The sequence below is a fragment of the Stegastes partitus genome, unplaced genomic scaffold (genome assembly GCF_000690725.1).
Source record: "Stegastes partitus isolate 25-593 unplaced genomic scaffold, Stegastes_partitus-1.0.2 Scaffold340, whole genome shotgun sequence".
NCBI classification, from domain to species: domain Eukaryota; kingdom Metazoa; phylum Chordata; class Actinopteri; family Pomacentridae; genus Stegastes; species Stegastes partitus.
In genome coordinates, this window is record NW_007578071.1 from 35961 (window position 1) to 57083 (window position 21123).

The 21123-nt window shown below is 44.9% G+C and overlaps 1 protein-coding gene across 3 annotated transcripts in view; it reads right to left on the minus strand.

Annotated features, from left to right (window-relative positions):
* Nucleotides 1-766: 766 nt before the first annotated feature.
* smad10a (SMAD family member 10a) overlaps nt 767-21123 on the minus strand; it is a 21507-nt gene continuing 1150 nt past the window's right edge. Inside the window, exons 2-14 of one of the 3 annotated variants that reach the window (XM_008284034.1) lie at nt 19356-19431; nt 16953-17196; nt 15711-15885; nt 14538-14561; nt 13731-13838; nt 13242-13454; nt 12907-13158; nt 11674-11772; nt 10410-10463; nt 9756-9939; nt 8041-8209; nt 7598-7736; nt 767-5951 (exon numbers count right to left, since the gene is read on the minus strand). In XM_008284034.1, the coding sequence (XP_008282256.1) occupies nt 5740-5951; nt 7598-7736; nt 8041-8209; nt 9756-9939; nt 10410-10463; nt 11674-11772; nt 12907-13158; nt 13242-13454; nt 13731-13838; nt 14538-14561; nt 15711-15885; nt 16953-17196; nt 19356-19431 (1949 nt within the window). In that variant the 3' untranslated portion in view covers nt 767-5739. Of the gene's footprint in view, nt 5952-7597; nt 7737-8040; nt 8210-9755; nt 9940-10409; nt 10464-11673; nt 11776-12906; nt 13159-13241; nt 13455-13730; nt 13839-14537; nt 14562-15710; nt 15886-16952; nt 17197-19355; nt 19432-21123 lie in introns of all 3 variants that reach the window. The other 2 variants (XM_008284032.1, XM_008284035.1) reach the window with 2 other exon arrangements.

Consider the following 21123-nt stretch of genomic DNA (forward strand, 5'->3'; position numbering starts at 1 on the left):
TAAAATCCTCTAAAATTTAATGTGGACACTGTGTTCCCTCCATATTTGAGATGGCAGTTTGTAGACGCTTCCCATCCAGTCTGACAGAGCTTGAGGGTTTCTGGGAGGAACAATGAGGAAAAACAGTCCAAATCCAGGTGTGCAAACCTCGTCGAGACTTACCCAAGAAGACTGGAAGTTTTAACTCTTGCCAAAGGAGCTTCAACGACATACTGTCTTTGTATATGAGTGAAAAAGTTTTTTGTTTTTCGAAAAACAAAACCATGTTTTCACTTTGTCATTAATGGTTACTGCAGATCCACGGGGTGACTGATAATATGATGCATTTAAAGTGAAGTCCACTACATAATAAAATCCAGGAGCACTGAGGTAATACTTCTTGAAGAGACTATTTGCAGTTTTGCATTCTGGCTTGCTGACGACACACTGTGAATATGCGTATTTATGTGCAGCAGGAGGATGATTCCCTTAAGAGGAAACTCATTGTTTGCATTGAACAGTCTGACTTCAGGGTGACAGAACACCCGAGTGTCCCTCAGACAGCGTGAACCCAGAATGCTTCTTCTAACCCTCCCACATGTTGAGCTACATTTGAAAATGAATACGATTGAATCAACTTTTCCCAACATCACATTGATCAGAGCCCTGACTGCTCTACATTCAGTGGATTTACAACATAACAGGCTTACATTAGCCGTGTGATTAGATTGAGCGCTCCTGCTTCTCTCTAACTGTTGATCCCCTTCACACACGGATCAACGCCTTATTTCTTCAGAAAAGATTTTATTGACGACAAATTACAGAACGCGTTTAAGCACTGCTTGTAAACTCCAGTGCACTCTTGGAACACTTGTATAACAAATGATTACTTATAACAGCATTTACAGCAAAACACCTGTACTGTATGTGTATCCACGTACATAGTCAATATCTGGAGTCATCTTTTTTTCTTTATGAGTGAAAAGTGTCAGGAAAGTGTTTTACTTCTTCATCCTCTGCAATCATACTAACAAACATACAGTATTTGTGCATTCATGGCAGGTTTCTGAAGTAGGAAACACAATGAACTTGTTTTCTGTTGTTTCCATGACTTTAAATGAAACAGTGTAAATTATATATAATATACAATGCTTTTTATATACCATTTATATGTAAATGCATACTGGCACATTTATAGACATTCACATCAGTCTTGTGAATAGCACATGGGTAAAGCCAGGACACGGGTACAGGACTGTGAGGGGGATCTGCATGGTAAAAATGTACAGCTGTTATCTGTCTTTAAGTTCTCCCAAGAAAAGAAAAGACAAAGCAAAGACATCCAGAGAAACAGAGCTGCCTACACCCTACCCAGAATGCAACAGAGATGTTATGGCGTCTACAGTGCAGCTGTAACCGACAGCAAGACGGACAGCTGTTCAGTGCAACTGTTAATATGCCTTGTTCTCTTAATAAGTAATCAATCATCCTACTGATCAGAGACCTTCTTAAGAGCATGAAAGCTGATTTCTGGACTTTGGCAGTTAAACAGCAATAATCTCTACCCACTCGTTCTTTATTTCTGAGAAGTTGTGCATCTCTCACAGTCTTCACTTGTTGATGGAGTGGGTCACTCTTATTTCTGATTGTTTCTATTTCTTAATTATGTCTACATGAGCAAACTTCCTCCACTGATGAAGAACAATCTGCGTCTTTCTACCTCAGTGGTACTGAAAGTGCTTTGTGGTGTTTTCCATTCACCCATTCTCTAACACATGGTAGTGGTGGTGGCGACGCTGCGATGCAAGGTGCTCGCCTGCCTGGAGGTTCAGTGGCCTACCCAAGGACAGCTTGAACCACCAGCCTTGTAATTAGTGGACCACTAACCCTAACCCTAACCCTAATCTGGCACTTAACACGAAATGTGGCTGAAAGCTAAAATGCAAGTCAGTGGACCTTGACTAAACTTCTTTCTCCCATTTTCCACAGCATTTGGAGTCAATGTCCAAAAGCAGTTGACCCGGTGTTGTGTCTGTAATGATTTGACAGGGTGACAGCAGCTGATGTTTCCTGGAAATGTAGAATTAGAGCTCATTATGAGGAAATACAGATGATGCTCACATCAGGTGAACATGCAACTGAGCAGTCAGCTCAGCCTACACGGAGAATAAAGTGTCCAATAATGGGTGAATTATGAATGTTTCTATGGGGTGAAATAAAGCTTTTTTGTTTTTTCAAATAAATTCTGATTTTCTTTAGAGGAACCCTGCAGCTCACATGGAAAAGTACAACTGAGACAAGAGTAGATAATGAAGTTGCAGCTTGGCTTTAGGTGTCCAGCCATGTGCACGTTTACAAGAACAGTGCACACATAGACAGTGGTACTGTGCTCGTGTTCTGATGGATCACAATAATCTGATGATGATGAGTTCCTAATAATCTTAGTAGGTCTACATCCCTGAATGTGGCCAGAAGAAAACAGAAGAACATGACACTTGTTTGTGGTGCTTCTACTAAAAGTAGTGCCAAGCATACGGTTTATAATCACAGAAGACTAAGGCAATAAATAACACTACTTAAGTAACAAAAGGTCTCTGACAATCATGTTCCTGATCTCTCCGACACCTTGTGATATCTTCAATGAGCTACACAGATATCTGAGGGAACTACTGAACAACGCCACAAGACTTAACAGCTGAAAAACCAATTCACAATGTGCAACCTGAATCATGGTGTGCTGAAGGATTGTACGCTGTCCCGTGACAGTCCAGGAATGGTGCATCTAGTGTTGACAACAAAAGGCACAAATCACAAATATGCATATGTTCATGGCTGATCTTTGTAAAGCAGCTGAATGAGACAACTTCTCAGATCCCAACGTGTGTCTCAGCTCTACAGGTCAACTGCTTGGTACGGTATTCACATTTGGATTGAGATCAACTGACAATATTCCCATGAAATACAGATTGGGTTTGTCCAGAGGTCTGACCGCTGGACACTGATTATACTGGTGTCTGGTGTCTACCGCATGGAAGCAGTTCTGTCTACATGGTACACTTAGCTTTGTATCTATGAGCACTTTATCTTAACTCTGCTCTTCTGTCATCGTGAATCAACTACACAGTCATATATATATACACATACATCTAAGATGTGTAGTATGCGCGGGGGTTTTTCAAGTCTCTCTCAATACAAGTATTTGTTTTTCTTGAATAGTTAACAGTTTAGAGAAATACAGAAAACAGAGGACAGAAGGGAGGTTTGAATGTGAGCGGTGCAACAGCGCCCCCTGCCAGGAACCGTGCCGTGGACGTTGCTGTGCATCTTAACCATCCACACCTCCTGTCTGGTGAAAAGTTAGGACCGGCTGTGAAGTGCACAAACAATTACTACTTTAAGTAACAAGGGATAAAGCCCATGGTCCTCCTTGTGTGCAAAACATACATTTCAGTTGAGCTGAAGATGACCTGAAGCTTCACCAGGTTGAGGAAAAAAGAATAAAGAACAGAAAACTCCCAAAGCATCAAAATCTGCTGAACCAGACGTGCCCTTCTCATCCACGACTGTTTGACAGTTCATTAGAGGTTAATTAAAAACACCCCACACGTAATATATTTAAAATGTACTTTTGATTTATATTAAATGTTTTAAATGATTTCATTTAGATGTTTTCAATCTACTGTATTTTCTTACTGATCTAATGAAACTAAATCAAATCTGCTCAGACTGGACTCACACTACAGGAGCTTCAGGCCAATCCATGCCGCTTCACGCCTCCTGACACTGAGAGAACAAATCCTGTCTGAGATCTTATTCTGAACTGATGCTGGGCCCAGATTACCCGATACTGTGAGGAGTTAACAGGTCTAGTCTGAAACCTCCAGAAATGCTCGCAGACTCAAACTGCAAGCGTTTTCAGTCCCAGACTGCCATCCGTCTGCCACTGTGGAGGACGTGTGTGCTGCACATATTTAAATGTATGAATCCTTCTGCTTTGTTTTTGTTCACTGTCCAGCACCATCAGCGTTACAGCGTCACTGAGTCCATCTGTAGTGTGTGATGTGCCACTTTGTTTAAATCCTGTAGTGTGTGCATGTCTGAGACTAGAGAGAAGGAAGTCTGCAAAGTCTTTCCTGACATGAGCGATGCACCTCGATTCACACAGTCTGTGAGGATTTCAGCACTCCTGTAGTGTGAGCCTGGCCTCAGAGAAAGCTCTTTGCTTGGAAGTTTTAGCACCATTTAGGAGGACACCTAGCAGTAAGATAAGGCTTTTAATACAGCTCCACATCACTATTTTCAAAATCAGCAATTTAGTTCAATGACAGCAGCTGTGAAAGCTTTGAGCTGAGCGATGACAGGAAGGAGTAGATAGAAAGCTCGTTCTCATTGCTGTGCCACACAGAGCCCTGCTCAGACAGAGCAGGCTACAGTCCCTGGTTTCACTCCTGCTTGGTTCTGACGGCCAAATGCAGGACAGATGACATGTCTGGAATCCTATGATAACAGTCAGAGCAGAGACCAGAAGGCACTGGTGTCACATGCACAGGCTGAAGCCGGGTTTTTGGTCTGACCATACAAGGACTCAGGTTTCTGTCTCTGCACATCACAACTCACTGCTACTCTCTTCCATGAGCCCATTTTGCTGTAAAACTACTGAGTATAGCAACTATTCCAGAGTAACAACGAGCAGTACAGGTTTCCAGTGCTGCCACAACACATGAGAGCACACACAGCGTAACGCTAAAGAAACACAAGGCGGACTAGTGGCTGCAGTCAGGATGGGCTGGGAGGGCTGGCGGTTGGTTTGGTACCCGGTCACAGACTGGTGGAGAGAGCGTGTGCTGCTTGGGCAGAAAACTAAACTGTGACTTTGTGCTGTACTTATGAGGTATTCCTGCTTTGGTGATGGACACCAACCATTTGGTTACATACAGGGTAGCACTGTTTCATTACAAACAACAACACTACTTTAAAGCTAAATGTTTTTGGCTTTTTAGTCTTTTGGTTAAAAAAAATAATATAGTTAGTGTAACAGGAGGGCTATCCAGCTATCATTGCTAACAGTTTGAGTTAAATCAACACTGCGACGAGTGCAGCACGAGCACAGAGATGACCGACACTGGCTTGCTTAGTTCATCAGTTCTGCTGTTGATAAGACATAACGAGAAGTGTAATGCTGATCGTATTCACTGTGAATTTACTGACAGCATTTCCAGAGGTATGCATTTATCTGTCAGGAGTGTTTTGGACTCCTAACAGGATTTTTACATTCACTCATGTGTTTTCCATGAGTGAATGAGCAGAACACTCCTACAATTAGAAGAAATCCTACTTGCATATAAGAAAACTGGATTTCTGAAACACATCCCTGGATTTTTACAGTGCATTCAAACGTCTTTCGGACAGAGACAAATTGGTCACAACACAAACTGAGAATCGTAACCCTCAGACATCCACTTTGCTTGTGTTTGACTTCAGATTTCAGAGATGAGAGCATTAGAATAATCCCAAAGCATCAGCATTCATATGGTTGGACAGACCTTTTGGTTACGGTCGGTGTGTGTCTGTGAGAAGCATGAGTGATGAGTGCGCTGATTGTTACAAGCATTATTTGTTGTTTATCATTTGTTTTCTGTATGTTTCTGATTGTTTTGTGTTTCATTTAGATGGCATATTATAAGCAAAAATATTCAAACTTGTGTCTGCGATGCGCACATTTGAAGAATCCAGATTGGAATTTGAACACGGTCTTGATCCTCAGTTTGCAGGCCGTGGGTCAGTCAACGGCATCGTGTGCAGCACCTCATCCAGAAGCTGCAGAGCGCGGTGCAGGTGGACCTCCACCCAGCAGGGGGTGTGTTTGATGCTCTGACGGGGGTAGTCCGGTCCCCAGCCCTTCACAAAGCTGAGCCGCAGGATACAGAGCCGCCTCAGGTCGTCCACACCGATACCCGCCGCGGCAGACAGACCTGTCGGTGAAGAACAAGATGTAAGTTACACAGACTGGGTTCTAACTTCTCCAAACAGAAACGCTGAGCCTGTCACACCTTCCTAAAGAGCAATGTGTACATTTCAAATCCATGTCTATCAGATGTGGAACAGCATTTAGTTCCATGTAGGAACATACATTTCACATCCGCTCAATTCACATGTCAGACCTGGAAAAAGAGAAATGCGTTATCAGATTTCTGCTTTTGCTGCTGTGGACTGAAACTGGTGCTGGTTATCAACAAATGATCGCACGACTTCATTTCCATGAAAACAGTACACAGCTCTACTTTTTGACCGAATGTTCCTCGTCCAATGAGACCACACTCACTAAATGTGTTCACATCAGGAACTCTGCTTTTGTTGGTGTACAGTTGGTTCGCTGACCACTAACAAACCTGCCTCATGACATTAACTTGATCAGTTCTGATGTTTTAGGTGGAATCTATGTTCAAAAATTACAATATTATCACAAAATGTAGTGGGTTGGGGGAATTTACCTCAACATCTTCCACCAAGAAGGCAGGGCAGCTTGTATGTTGCCTTGAAAGCAAAACTCAGGACAAAAAGGTCAGCAAATCACTTGTTTAAATGCCGTGTGTGAGGCAGCAAGGGGGCACAAGGGTTAGCAGCCTCGCAGCTACCAGATCCCCGGTTCACGTCCCCGTTAGGTCTTTCTGCGTGGAGTCTCCATGTTCTCCCCGTGCAGCGTGGGTTCTCTCCGGGTTCTCCGGCTTCCTCCCACAGTCCAGAAACACGCTGAGGTTAATTGGTGATTCTAAATTGTCCGTAGGTGTGAATGTGAGTGTGCTTGGTTGTCTGTCTCTAAGTGTAGCCCTGTGATAGACTGGTTACCTGTCCAGGTGAACCTGCCTTCGCGACCCTAGTGAGGTGAATGGATAATGGATGGATGGCAGTAAGGACTATAGGAAGCAGTTCAACTTGATGATCAGCTCAGATGCAGTGAAAACAGCTTAGCAGCGTGTTATTGGGTGGAATGAGGAGTTCAGAGCCTTGAGGGAAGAGGTTAGGGAATGGTGTTCAGGATGTAAATTGAAAGTTTGTCTTGCTGTGGGGGGAGATGCAGTTTTGGGGCCAATGTATGCTTTCAATGTCTGCAGACTAGAAAGCAGACTGCAGACGCAGCTCTGATGCTACGATGGTTCGATCTCCCCTCAGACCAAAAACAGAAAAGCACACAGCAGCTGCTTACACATTGCATTGTAGCACCAGATCTACTTATTTCTAAGAGGTGCCGGGCACAGTGAGGGGACATAATGTCGGTATTTTGGAGAAATTAGGACTTCCTGCTGTGTTTGGGACCTGTCTGCTGCTCTGAAGTCCGGCAGCAACGGCTTTAGTTACAGCTCTGCAGTGATGAATTGTAAAGGTGTTGTAATGCGGACAGTCAGGGCAGCTGCACATCAACACCTCGCACGGACCCTCGGACATGACAAAATTTACAACATGCATACCCTTGTAGATGCAGACTCATAAGGGGAACACATGAATTGGCCTTTAGGTCTGTTAATGAGAGTAAATTGTACCTTCATCTTTGAATTTGCATTTTAAAATAGCTTCTGCCATACACAGTAAAAGACAAAAACTCAGTGTCAACAACACTTACTAACTGCAGGCGCAATGCCGCCGACGCTCCCAGGACCAGGAATGTTCCCCGCCACGGCGGCCGCCTGTGCAGCAGCTGCAGCCTGAGCCGTGGCTGCCTGCTGCTGCATTTGTCGGTGGCACTGCCGCAGGTCAAACACCTGGCCAAGACACAGACAGCTTATATGACAGAAGCAGTGCAACAGCTGGACAGACAATCGGAGTGAGAAGCATGGTACCACCCATGCTTCATTCCTTACATTTATTCAGCTGCTGTCTGCAGCTAACAATGGCTCATTGCAAGCGTCACTTATTTGGTAAAGGCCAGTGTGTCTTTCCAACTCAGGCTCACGGCGATTCGTGAAATAGCCACAAAATGTAATCTATTGATTCGTGTCCAGGGACACGATTTGCCGACTTGGTGTAAAATGAAAAGTGTGAATGATGTCTGATGTGGATTCAGACCTTGATGTAGGCTCCAGGGTAGATCTTGTGCACCGCATCGCCTGGTGCTCGGCCTGCTTCCCTGTCGAGGTAGTAGCTCTGTACAAACACAGCGTGGTCGCTCATACAGCGCATCCACACATCCCCCTCACCGCGACACTCCAGCTGCACACCTTTACCTATGTGTAACCTGGAACAAGCAAAAAAGAGAATTACACCAAGTCACATTCTCTTTGTCAACATCAAACACAGAGCCATGTTGTTTGAATAAACTCTGGGAGTGTCAGAGGTGAAACAGACCAAGGAGGCTTGAGCCTATCTCAGCTGAGTCGAGGCACACCGTGGACAGTCCACACATCCATGAGTACTGCGTATTACGTAGCTGTTTTTATGGATCTTTACTTTTTGTCTACACGTTAACAGTTTTAGGTCACTGAAAATGGACCTTTTGGAAAACTCTGCCCAGAGCGAAGCTATTCAGAAACTCTGACCTGCCGACATGTAAACAGCTTGTATGTCACAGTCACAGTGCGCACAGCTACCTCCTTGTTTGCATGAGACGATTCTGTGCAACAGCAGAATGACCAGAAGAGTTTGGTTTGAAGATGCTGACAGAGCTCTATATTTCAAAGCAGGATTTGGGGTTAATGAGGTAGTTTCAGGTGTAACTTTAGGTTTTCAGGATAGATTGCCACAGTAACATCTAACCTGCTCCGGAGTGGATTATGTTTAAGATAAAGGATCAACGCGTATAAAACCACCGCCTACTGACCAGTCAGCTGTGTTGGAAAATGGCATCACCGTTCCAGAAAGATCTCCTGCAGCCCAGTGTGCAGGCAGTGGGTGGTACAATCCTTGAACAGAGACTGGTAAAGCACTAACACTCTGAATTTATTGACCCTATAAGATTTAAGCCTCGTCACAAACAACGACAAGGGTGCAGCAGAAAGAGTAACCCTGAAACTGTCTTGACACTGTAAGAAGGAGATTGAATGAGATGACTAAAAATGTCCTCCACGTCACCACCAAACTGGTTTTATATTTATTAGGCTACTTGGGTATTTATCTGCTAAATAATCTGCCTTTTGGTGAGGAGCTAAACTGACTAAACTTGTAATTTTGTTATGCAACCTGGTGCTTGTTAATTTGATCATTAACTGAATCTTGAATAAGGAACGTAGACACCAGTGTACCATGAATCGGATCAGCCCTGTACGAGGCAGCGACAGTGATAAACCCACTGACTCATGTTCACACAGGCTGCTTTTCTTTGCAGCTTCCTTTCCTGCTCTGGCTGCAGCAGCTGTGTTGTGTTCTGAGCTGCTCTTATTGGTTTAGAGCTAAACTCACCACCTTCAGAGGACTGCTGACAGAAACTACAGGCCTCAAGAGTTTCCACGTTCACACATAAATGGACATTTAAACGTCTACTGCATAGAGGAGCACAGGAGCCAGGCCACACCAGTGAGCACTATGAGATCCAGAGCTGTTGTAGCTTCTGCAGTGTTACTCGCTTTCACTAGATTACATCACAATTTAAATTTCTGTTATTTTGCCTGTGTCCTGTGTTTGTAGGTGGGACCAACAGGCTCATAGAGCCCCCAAAAAATGAACTGGTACAGTGCGTAGTCAATAAATAGACAAATATTTGATACATAACAGTATTTCAGTTAAGTTCTACATAATAAAGACAAACACGATGACATTTATTCTAGAGTTTGTGTTCATTAACACACCTGGCTCTCTCGCTGGCATCGGTGCGATGGACGTTACTCAGCTGGCCGAGGCAGAAGCGATCGCCTCCTGACGGGTCGACATAGCCGTCCACAGTCACAACAGGGCAGCTGGAGGGCACCTTGAACATCTCACCAACCTGAACGTCCATTTCAAAGTAGGAGACAGAGCACCAAAACTCTGGTCCTAAAAACAGAAGAGAAAGCCTGTAAGCTGAAAGTTTTAAAATGTGCACTGTGACAGAGCAGGAACAGCATCGTTTGGTTCACAGTGGTCACTAACTACTAAATCAGGAGCTCCACTGGAGCTGAGCTTTCCAGCATTGTGAGGACGGATGTGACATGATCTTCAAAACTGAGTGCAGTTGCTTCAGAAATAACTTATATTAGATCAACTGTTTTAAACACGTTTAGCTTTAAGGTTGTTCACATGTTTGAACCTACAGAGCTGATGATTACTCAAGAGAAACTGGAGCCTGAATGCTGAGCTGTAAGTTCTAATGAACCAGCGGGACACTGCTTGGAACAAAGTTCACATGTTTACCAGGTCGGGTCAGTATTTTAGAACACCAAGACAACGTATGAATCACAAAAGCATCTTTATAAAACCAGTTAATTAACGCCTTAATACGAGCAAGGACTGTACTCATGTCTGACCTGGATGATTGGACACAGACGGAGGGAAAGCGTTTGATCCGTGATGCTGAGACCCTGAAAAGCAGAGGGACACGGATCAGCCTGAAGAAACTGACAAAGCAATATCTGCAGCCATCTCTGAAGTTTCCAAACTGAACTTGGTGTGAACATCTGTGGGTGTGTACGTGTGTGTTCTCATCATAACATAATAAACTTAATGTCCAGAAAGCCTTTTAATCTTTGTATGAGCACCATGAAGCAAAGCATAACAGCAGCATGATGTACAGCGAGGCCAACACGTTTCTGATCCCTACACAGTTCAGGATTATGTCCACATTCAAAAAAGTGTTCCTTCTGGGGCGCCGCTATAGCTCACCTGGTTGAGCTGGCGTCCCATGTACAGGGCTACAGTCCCGATGTGGAGGTCATGGGTTCGAATCCCGTTCATGACCCTTTCCCACATGTCCTCCCCCACTTTCCTGTCTCTCTCTCACTGATCATTCATATAAAGGCCAAAAAAAAAACTTTTAAAAAAAAGTGTTCTTTCCCTCACTGTAGCTTGGATATCAGGAATTTCAGACTTTTGGTCCCTCCTCATCCATCTCCAGGAACCAATCCCATCATCAGGAGACCTTTGCCTTGTCTGTGCTGAGTCAACAGAGGAACCGTCAAAGCTCAGCTTTCACAAACCTTACCTCAGACACTTCATCAGTTGAATAAACTACCAGCAAGTTGTTTTTCATACTATTACTGCACCAACTCTGGAGATGTCTAAATCCTAAGTATGTCAGCCTTAAACAGAGGGAAACCAACCCACAGCATCAGCCACTGCCAGTGTGGGCGTTGCTGATTAACAAGGACTTCATACTTCATACTGGACAGTCCTTGATAATGCAGTGCATCGATGAGCAGCACGGCTGGCTAGATGATTCCAGAACTATATTATCTTCACCATGTAAACATGTATGTGTGCACGTTAATACACTTTGTGGATTATTTCCAGACAAACAGATGTTCCAGATGAGACTGCCTGTCCTCCACACAAACACTACAGCAGTCCCAGTACATCCACAGCACCCAGTCCAGTCAGTCCTCCACACAAACACTACAGCAGTCCCAGTACATCCNGTCCTCCACACAAACACTACAGCAGTCCCAGTACATCCACAGCACCCAGTCCAGTCAGTCCTCCACACAAACACTACAGCAGTCCCAGTACATCCGCATCACCCAGTCCAGTCAGTCCTCCACGCAGTCAACACACAGACCATGAAGTGCATCTTACAGTGGTGGTTTGGATGATGGAGGGGAGGTTGTTGGTGAGCCCGCCCATTCTGCTGGGACCCAATGGGAGCGTACGAAGCCGTGCTGCTGCCCGTCCAAACTGCTGAATTATAGAAGGATAAGATCTAAGCAGTGTCACAGCTTTTCATTTCTCGGTTTGTCCCGTTCTCAATTTCTGTCCTTGACTCCTTATTAACAAATGAGACATCCGCACCAAAAAGATTTCAACAAGAAATGTACACTGATTATACTCCTGTTTAAAGAAAGGTGTCACCTTGGGGTTTCACATTCCCTCCCGTTGCTCACACTGGTGTGTAACAAAATAAATATAAGCTACAGGTACTGAATAATGTTAATCCATGTTAATGCAAAGCTAACGAACTGTTGACAGATCCTCTCCAAACATTACAAAATGAGCATTTGCAGTCTTTATACAATAGTGGTTCATCACAGTAAATAGAAAACACCATGACAGGCTTATCAGGCCCCATCCTGGCACAATGACTGCAGCTCTTCCAGAGCTGAAAGCTGATGCAATACTACATCATCACCAGCATGTTTCACTCTTATCTGATGCAATCTGTAAGAAATAGTCCTATATATTTCAATTCATCACTTTAAATGGTGAGTTCTTTGCTGTAGCTACCAAACAGGCTAGTGTCACCTGTACACCTGCACAGCCTCATACAGAATGGCACTGCAGCTCTGCTGTAGGTGTTGCTTTTATGAATATTATCCTTTCATTTCAATAACTGCTGACATGGTGTCACAGTTCATTTACAGCTATTTTCAAACCATTTAATTTGTCTGATGAGGTGAAGACCAACTCTAGCCTGTCTGTCCAGTCAGTGTGGTTTGTTTGGGCTGGTGAGGAAGCTCATGGTAAGGGTTAGCTTAGCCTTAGTTAGCTTAAGCTAACCCTAACCCTAGCTAACAGCTCACCCCTGCATGGACCAAACAACCACACTGACGCCAAGGTGGTGTTCACTGTCACAGCTACTGTTTGTTTGTGTCAGTCAGTGAGAATGAAGACTGGACAATACATCCTTTTTTATTCCTTTAATAAGACCAAATGAAGTGAACAACAGGTTCTCTGTCCTTTTTGCTATGTTGAATAGTATCTGTAACTCTCACTGGTATTCATTAGGAATTATTAGATATTGCTTCCTGGAATGTAAAGGAAATGTTGATTTGAGCAATACTGTCTGTATGTTTGTGCAACACGTGGACTCACTGTGGAAGGCGGGCTGACTCTGAGAGTGTTTATTGCTGCTGTATCCGTTCTGTCTGTGGGCGTGAGAAAGAGGTAGAGGGTTCTGCTGTGGGTGAGGGGGCTGCGAGGGCTGCTGAGCAGCTGGCTGCTGAGGGGGGGACTGGGTTGGGGTTGGAGGCCGTGGCTGAATGACTTGAGCCTGTGGAGATGGAGTTTGAAGACGGCTGTCACCATGACTGCCCTGCAGTGGCAGCATGGAGCCAGAGCCGGGCACTGGAAGGACAACAGAAGAGCACATCAAGCCTGACTCACACTACGTGACTTCACCATGGGCTGATCAATACTTAAGCGCTGACCTTCGGGTGAGACAGGTAGGTTAGGGTATCTGGTAACAGGTGGGGGTCCATGAGGCTCAGAAGACAGCTGTGGGGGAGGCAGAGGCGGGCCATAGTGGTCTGGAGGAGGCAGCTTCAGGGCAGCCTGGTGGTCAGACAGAGGCATGCCAGGGGGAAGGTCCATCTGGATACAGTCATGGATGTATTCCTCTTTGATCAGCCGGCCCGGTGCTGCTGCAGGAGGCAGGGACAGCTATGTCAGGTGGAAGGATCACTACCATATACAGTGTTGTTAGCGCTGGAGATAGAGCAGGTACCTAACTACATCAGATGACCAGAGGACGTGAATACAGACAAACCCTGAATATCACTGGTGGACCTTCATATAACATTCTGGTGCCTCTGCAGTTGAAAAGGCATTGTTGGTTTTCTATCGTTACATCAGAACCTGTCTGGGTTCAGTCAACATTCATCTATCTCTTAGTTTAGTGCCGTTCAAACTGTCCTTACCCAATATATAGTCTCTTCCTTCAAACAAATCACAAGACGAACGGGCTATAACGCGGTCCATTTGCATGTCAGCTGGTTCTGTCTCAGCTGTTTGAACAGCCTGTGCGACTATTATTCAGACAAAAGCACAGAAATACATTATATATGCATTTTTAATCATTTATTTCATGATATATAACTACAGTTCTGTTACTATCAGTAAACATGCCCACTGCAGTCACTAAGGGACGGGTTAGGGTTGGAAGTAAAAACACTGTGCTGGAGCTCTTCTGCCACTTTACTGCTGCATATGGATGTATTTCTGATGAGTAGCCTTCATTATTAGAAAAACTAGATTGTATAGGGATGGACACAGAACCTATTTTATCCCAAATAACAATACACACAATTTCAAAACTACTTGGTTTCAAACTTCTTACTTGATTTGAGAGCAATGTCCCGCATCCCCTTCAACAGTATGAGGATAGTTGTAAACTGATGTCCCTGTTGTTGCCTGTAGCTTTACCTCTCCCTGCATTGAGTACAGCTTCCTCACGCTCTATATTTACTACATCTGCAGCAGCATCTCCTCTACGCAGCTTTCTGTTATACTCTACCTTAGAACTCATTGTCAGACTTGGTATTTGCTATTAGCATGTCCTGTGCACACTCTCTCAATAACAAGAAGAAGATCTAAAAAAAAAAAAAAGCAAAATTCCACTTGTTGTGCATGAAGGATGCATGTCTGACAGTTTGAGCACACTGGTGCCAAGCAGTGGAAGCAGTAGCTCTAAATAAATCCCCTGTGTTGCTGTAGGATGAACTCACCTGTATTCTGAAGGCTGAGACCCACTGTCAAAGAAGAAATGGAGAATAAAAATTAACCCTTAACTTGAGAGATGTCATACAGGCGAGTAAAGATCAGTAACACGTCTAACAGGGTGTTTAACGATGCCTACTAGTATTTGTGAACAGTAGCCCTTTCAGACATGTTACCTCGAGCTCTGCTGGTTTCACCATCCCGTTAAAGTGACAGCATTGACGTAAGCACAGTGAGCTCGATGCACTCTGCTGCTTACTTATATTTGTGAATAGTGAAACTGGAGACTACAGGGCTGTCAGACATGGAACATGAAGCATTACTGGTTTCATCAGCCTGTTAACGTCATTCTAGTCAGTCAGACAGGTAAGCTTTACGTTCTTGTTTCTCACAGCTTCATGCAGAGATAACCACACAGTCCTGGAGATAGCCACAGTACATGTATAATACTTGTCATCCACATGACATTAGACAACACACTGAGGGATGTGTAATGCTCAATAATGCAATAACAGACAAAATCTAAACTAAAGAGCACATTTTCAAACCGTGCAGACAACTGACAGCCCAGTTTACTTCTGATTTCTGAAACAGGAAAACTGAAAGCTCAGGACAGAATCTGAGGAAGGTCAAGATGTACAACAGGACACGGTGTGACCTGCTGTAACATCCTTATGGGCCCTTTCTCCATCCAGGCATGAAATATAAATACAAGGAACCCTTAAGTTACTGCTGTTACTCTGTACTAATGCCACTCATGGATCCTACCGTTGTCCGATGCTGCAGGTATGCAAAAAAACAATGAGTCCACACCAGAAGGAAGCTGTGGTTCTGTGTATTTTAACAGCATGTATTGTGTAGCCTAGTAGATACTGTAGAGCAATGCGAGTAAGAACGTAGTGCTGTGATGTTTCTGGATCACTCTTGGTGCTGAAATGCTTGTGCATGCCTACCTGTTAACGTGATGGTTTAGTTCAGACTTATGCAACATTTAAAGTGATATGCAGGTGGCTTGGTAAACGTCTAGGTAACATGAACAGGGTGTGGATTCAGACCAGCAGTCGACATGTTAAACTGCTGCCAAGGTAACAGAATGCACGTCTGAAAAGGGCTCATAAGGACAGAGACCGTGAAACCAGTGCAGTAACAATAAATAACTCTTAAACGTGAAGCTGACCTACCAATGCCTGGTGACACCACCCTCTCATAATGGTAGGGGTTCACACACACGTTGTCATACTTCAGGTCAAAGGCGTACTGGCAGAACTTGACATGCTTGAGCTCATTCTTGTGGAGGTCAGGCCAGCGCCACAGCCGTGCATAAATCACATGAGGAAAGCCTTTCCTCCCTGCCACCTGAGGGGAGAGGACAGTATCATTAGAAGACCTCCAATGCTTCCTTTCATGCTCACTGACTCTACTCCAAATAGCTCTTTACAGTGCTACTACATGCTAGCACCTAATGCTGCTCCTGGCAAGCAGTATGATCCACTGGAATATGGTCACACAGTAGTTCCTGTGCAAACCAGAGGACAACATTTACACAGTATTAGGAGGTGTGTCAGAAAAGGTCCAGGACTGGAACTAGGAACTAGGAGTTTGTCCTTCAGACCATCAACCAGCAGGTCCACAAAGAGGTCCTGCAGCGTTTGCTTCGTCCAGAAGAGGCAGAGTTGTGTCAGGACCAGTGGTGGCTGCTTCACCATGACAACCTGCTCACAGCGCCCTGAGCATCCCACAGCTCCTGGCTGAGAAGAACATCTCCGTGCTGGAGCAACCTCTCTACTCACCCCACCTGGCTCCGTGGGGTTGGTTCCTCTTCCCCAAGCTCAAGGGCACATCAAGGAGACCCGTTTAGAAGACGTGGACGACATCAAGGTGGCTGTGACGATGGAGCTGAGAGGATCCTGAAGAATCCTTCCAGGAGTGCATGGCGGCCTGAAGAGAAGGCTGGGGGAGGGTGGTAGACTCCAGGAGGATTACTGGGAAGGAGAGGACTGGTAGTTTGTAGTTTGGGTTTGACATATGTCTTTTGTGACACCAGTCCTGGAACTTTTCTGACCCACCTCGTAGACAGATCATTTTAATGGTGTGGTGGATCAGTGCATCAGTCTGGCAAAAATAGTATTAAGGTCTTTCTGTGCAAGACTTTGGTATAGATACACCTGATAGCACAATGATTACAGCTGTCGTCTGCAATGCTGGACAAAGATTGTCGTATCATGAATTAAATCAGAAGTGATTATTGCAACTGTGAAAATCCCTAATTTCTAAGTCTAATACATGAGGGTGACAGAAGCTGACTATTCCGTGCAAAGAGGGCACAAAGTAGTGCAAAGAGCGTAACAGTAAGCGAGCCCCTACATTGGTCTGAACATTGACAGTGGATGTGGATGTGGAGTGCATGTGTGAGGCGGACTGACCTGCAACCGTCCATCCAGCGTCCTCTGAATGGTGACACACTTGCTGGGATGAACACCATTGGTGGTGATGGCAGTGATAAGCGAGTCTAGCTCGTCCTTCTTCTCCTTCAGCTTCTTCACCAGGCTCTCAATGGCACGCTTGGCAAAGCCCTCGTTCTCTCCGCCCTGCCGGTGGCACATGAGGCTGTGGACGATGCTCAGGCACGCGTCATTGCTGCTTGGTGGGTTCACTGACATGATGCTGCTGTCATGGGACACAAGAAAAGGATTGCCCTACTTACTGAACACATAATATCCACTCAACAGGCATTCTGGACAAAGGGACAGCGCACACAGTCAAAACATCAAAGCTGCTGACAGGTGAAATGAATGACACTCAGCATCCCATTACAAGGAAAGGTTATGCTGGGAGCCCTGAGGTCCTGGCATTCACCTCGATGTTACTTTGACGCGTACCACCTACTGAACATAGCTGGTTAGTGTCAACCCAAGCACACCCCCTCCTCAGCTTCACCCAGCAGGGGGCCCAATGCGCCTACAACTCAGGAACATCACCAAGAGTCCAAGTTGGTGACCAGGCCTCCAAGCTCCCCAGATCTCAGTCAGATCAGGCATCCACGGGATGTGCCGGAACAGGTCTGATCCATGGATGCCCCACCCCGCAGCCCAATAGACCCACAAGGATAAGTTGTCAGCGTCCTCATGCCAGACGCCACAGGACACCGCCTAAAAGTCCCCTCATGGTCAAGAGCTGTTTGGGCAGCATGACAGGAACCTACACATTACTAGGCCGGAGGTTTAAATTAGAGGCAGACTGATGTATGGTGGCAGAGGAAGGAAGACGTGTGCCTTGGCTGAGTGCAGGGAGAGACTGTCAGTATAAACTGAGGGGGACAACAGGTGCTGAACTACTTTTACTATGATTTTATGTTGTCCTAGAAAAGTTCCCTTATGCACAAAAAAGGAAATGTAAACTGTTATCTCTCTACATTTTGGTCCAGTTACACTGCATTTCAGAATTATAGATTGAAAACATAAAATAAATCTACCCATCTATTAAATCTATAAATCCATCTCTGTAAGAATGCTAAGATTCATGCACTGTCAGATATATATGTAAGAAAGGTGTGGTGACCTGGTGATGCACGCCGCATGGCTTAGGATGCCCTAACAGCACCTCCCAGGCCCACTCCTGGCTGACTGGACCTTTCTGTATTCCTTTCCCGCTTTCTCTCCACATGCTTCTGCTCTATGTCTTACTGTCAAACAGGGCAGAAATATCATAAAATATAAATATAATGTGGCTCTGTGGTTAGCACCGTGGCCTCACAGCTAGAAGGTCGCCGGTTGGCGTCTCGGTGAGGACACCAGGGATCTTTCTGCGTGGAGTCTCCATGTTCTCCCCGTGCAGCGTGGGGTCTCTCCAGCTTCCTCCCACAGTCCAGAAACATGCTGAGGTTAATTGGTGATTCTAAATTGTCCGTAGGTGTGAATGTGAGTGTGCTTGGTTGTCTGTCTCTAAGTGTAGCCCTGTGATAGACTGGTTACCTGTCCAGGTGAACCTGCCTTCACCCTGAGTCAGCTGGGATAGACTCCAGCCCCCCATGACCCTAGTGAGGATTAATGTGTAGAGATGATGGATGGATAAATATAATCAATGAATAAACAAATGCAAGACGAAGGCCTAAGATCTTTCTAGACCTAAAATGGCATTTTAATTTATCTGGGTTCTCATCATTCTTCTACATGCTCGTTTAAAGTGCTGAAGACAAAACCTTCCATTCATCTGACGGCACCTGAACGTGTTGACTCCACGTCTGGATGAGCACCTGGTTACTTCTACAAACACAACAACCATCTAGGAATATTTACTCACCACTTTAAACACAGCAGTATCTGAACTGCATGCAGGCGCAGTACTAAACAAGGCCTGCAGATTTGAGCAGCAATGTGCTTGTTATGGTGACTTTATTGATCAGAGAGGTTCAGGTTTATGAACAGCTCATTGAACTTGATGTACACATATGAATACCCTGTCCATCACATCTGAATGACAGAGTGGTGACTTTAACAGACTGATGAAGCAGCAATGATACGCATCATATGTCTAAAAGAGCTCAGCAGTCAGTCTCTGACTGGCACAGGGGCCTACAAGACCACCAGGTCAGTTATATAAGTCATTACTTACAGTATACCAGTCGTTACTACACCAAGCCTTCACATTTCCAAACCATCAACACTTTTCAAGCCTCGAGCAGGAATGAGGAGTCAGGACAACTTAAGTCCTGAATACTGATAAGATTAGTGCATATTAGCTATCTTGCTATTAGTCTTGGAAAGTATTACTGTCAATGAGAGTCAAAAAATGGTATTGTTGTCGTACACGCTTACTGTCTGGCTTACCTCGTATTAAGCTGATCAGCCAATGAGTGACCAGAAAGTTCATTGACATCATGATGGCCAAGCTCTGAATCGTTCCCTGTTGGCGCAGCAAGAAAACCAGGAATTAGTGGATATGAGTGAAGCCACATCAACAGTGAATCAACATGAGCAGTGGTACACACCGTATTCACATCCTGAACCAGAGCCAGAGCCGAAGCACCAGCCACACTCCACTGCATATAAAGGTCTTTTATGTTAAGTACTACAAATACGGATAAATCAGAAAGGCTTCATCCTTCAAATCTAGTATATCTAGGAGTACTTTCCATGAAAAGGGTTAGCATTGGTAAACAGTGTCAGGGTCTTTCTGTGGAGTCTCCAGGGAGGGTTCTCACCTTCATATTCAGTCCAAAGACATGCTGAGGCTACCTGGTGACTCTAAACTGTCCGGAGGTGTGGCTGTGGGTGTGCTGCTTGTCTGTCCCTGTACTGGCCCTGCGATAGACCACCACCTGTCCAACATGTACCCTGCCTTCGCGGTAAGTCCGCTGGGACGGGCTCAGCTGACTGTTGTGGCGCTGAGCCCTGCTCACCACCTCCATTGTGGAGATTTGGGGAAACAAGTATTTGAACAAACAGCATTATTGGGGTAAGCAGACAAAACTCACAATTTTTCAGATATAAATAATTTTACGTCAGTTATTTAAAAAGCTGGTCTTTGAGCCAATATGACTAACGGCACAGAGATCTAATTCTGTGGACGTCGGATATGTGCCAGAATCTTTCTTCAATGCTGCATCTGCTATCGCTGGAGCTACTTTAACCTATACAGCTGTAGGGTATAGTCTATACATATACATACATCATAAAACATCAGACTGAATCAGCTGATGCTTTGTTTGTATGCAAAATCTTTAAAAGTGCCAGGAATTAATTACTCAAATTATCAATGAAATCATGATGGAAAGAAACTGGCAGGTGAAATGTTGAACTACGTTGTGCCTCAGACTAGCTGGGACAATATGACCAGCTGGAATGTAGGAAACCAGGTTTAATACGATTACATGTTATTTATACAGCTCCAGTTCATACCAGACCATCTCAGGGCCCTTCACATAGGAAGCTGGAGGCCTGACAAAATCACACACCAACAAATTCAGTTTCCTCTAATTCCCTTTGAGCAGACAATAGCAGAACAACAACAGAGCAGAGTAATGTGGAGTCACATACGTCACCGCTGTGGGGTATATACGACGACCGGGGCCCTGTCATAAAACACACATGCATGTCCCAACTTCCAGATTTAAACTTTTGAGCCTTATTTTAGGAGATCCACAACTGAAATTTGAGTTGACGGCCACATATGATGTACAGTGAGTTCAGCAAGAGCCGACTCTGAATCATACAGAACCCACACACAACACAGCTGCATACCTACCGAACCCGAACCTACCTAACCCTAACCGACCGAACCCTAACCTACCTAACCCTGACCTACCTAACCCTAACCCTAACCTACCTAACCCTAACCCTACCAAACTCTAACCCATCTGTCCATCTACCCATCCATCCATCTATCTATCTAACGACTAGCATGTGGACAGTCACAGGTTTGCTGTGGACATCCAGCCTGTCCCCAAACACTCACAGCTTCTTTCCTTTCTTCTCCTGAACACACTGGTACTAGTACAGGAACACTGGTCCTGGTACAGAAACACACTGGTCCTGGTACAGAATCACACTGGTCCTGGTACAGGAACACACTGGTCCTGATACAGGAACACACTGG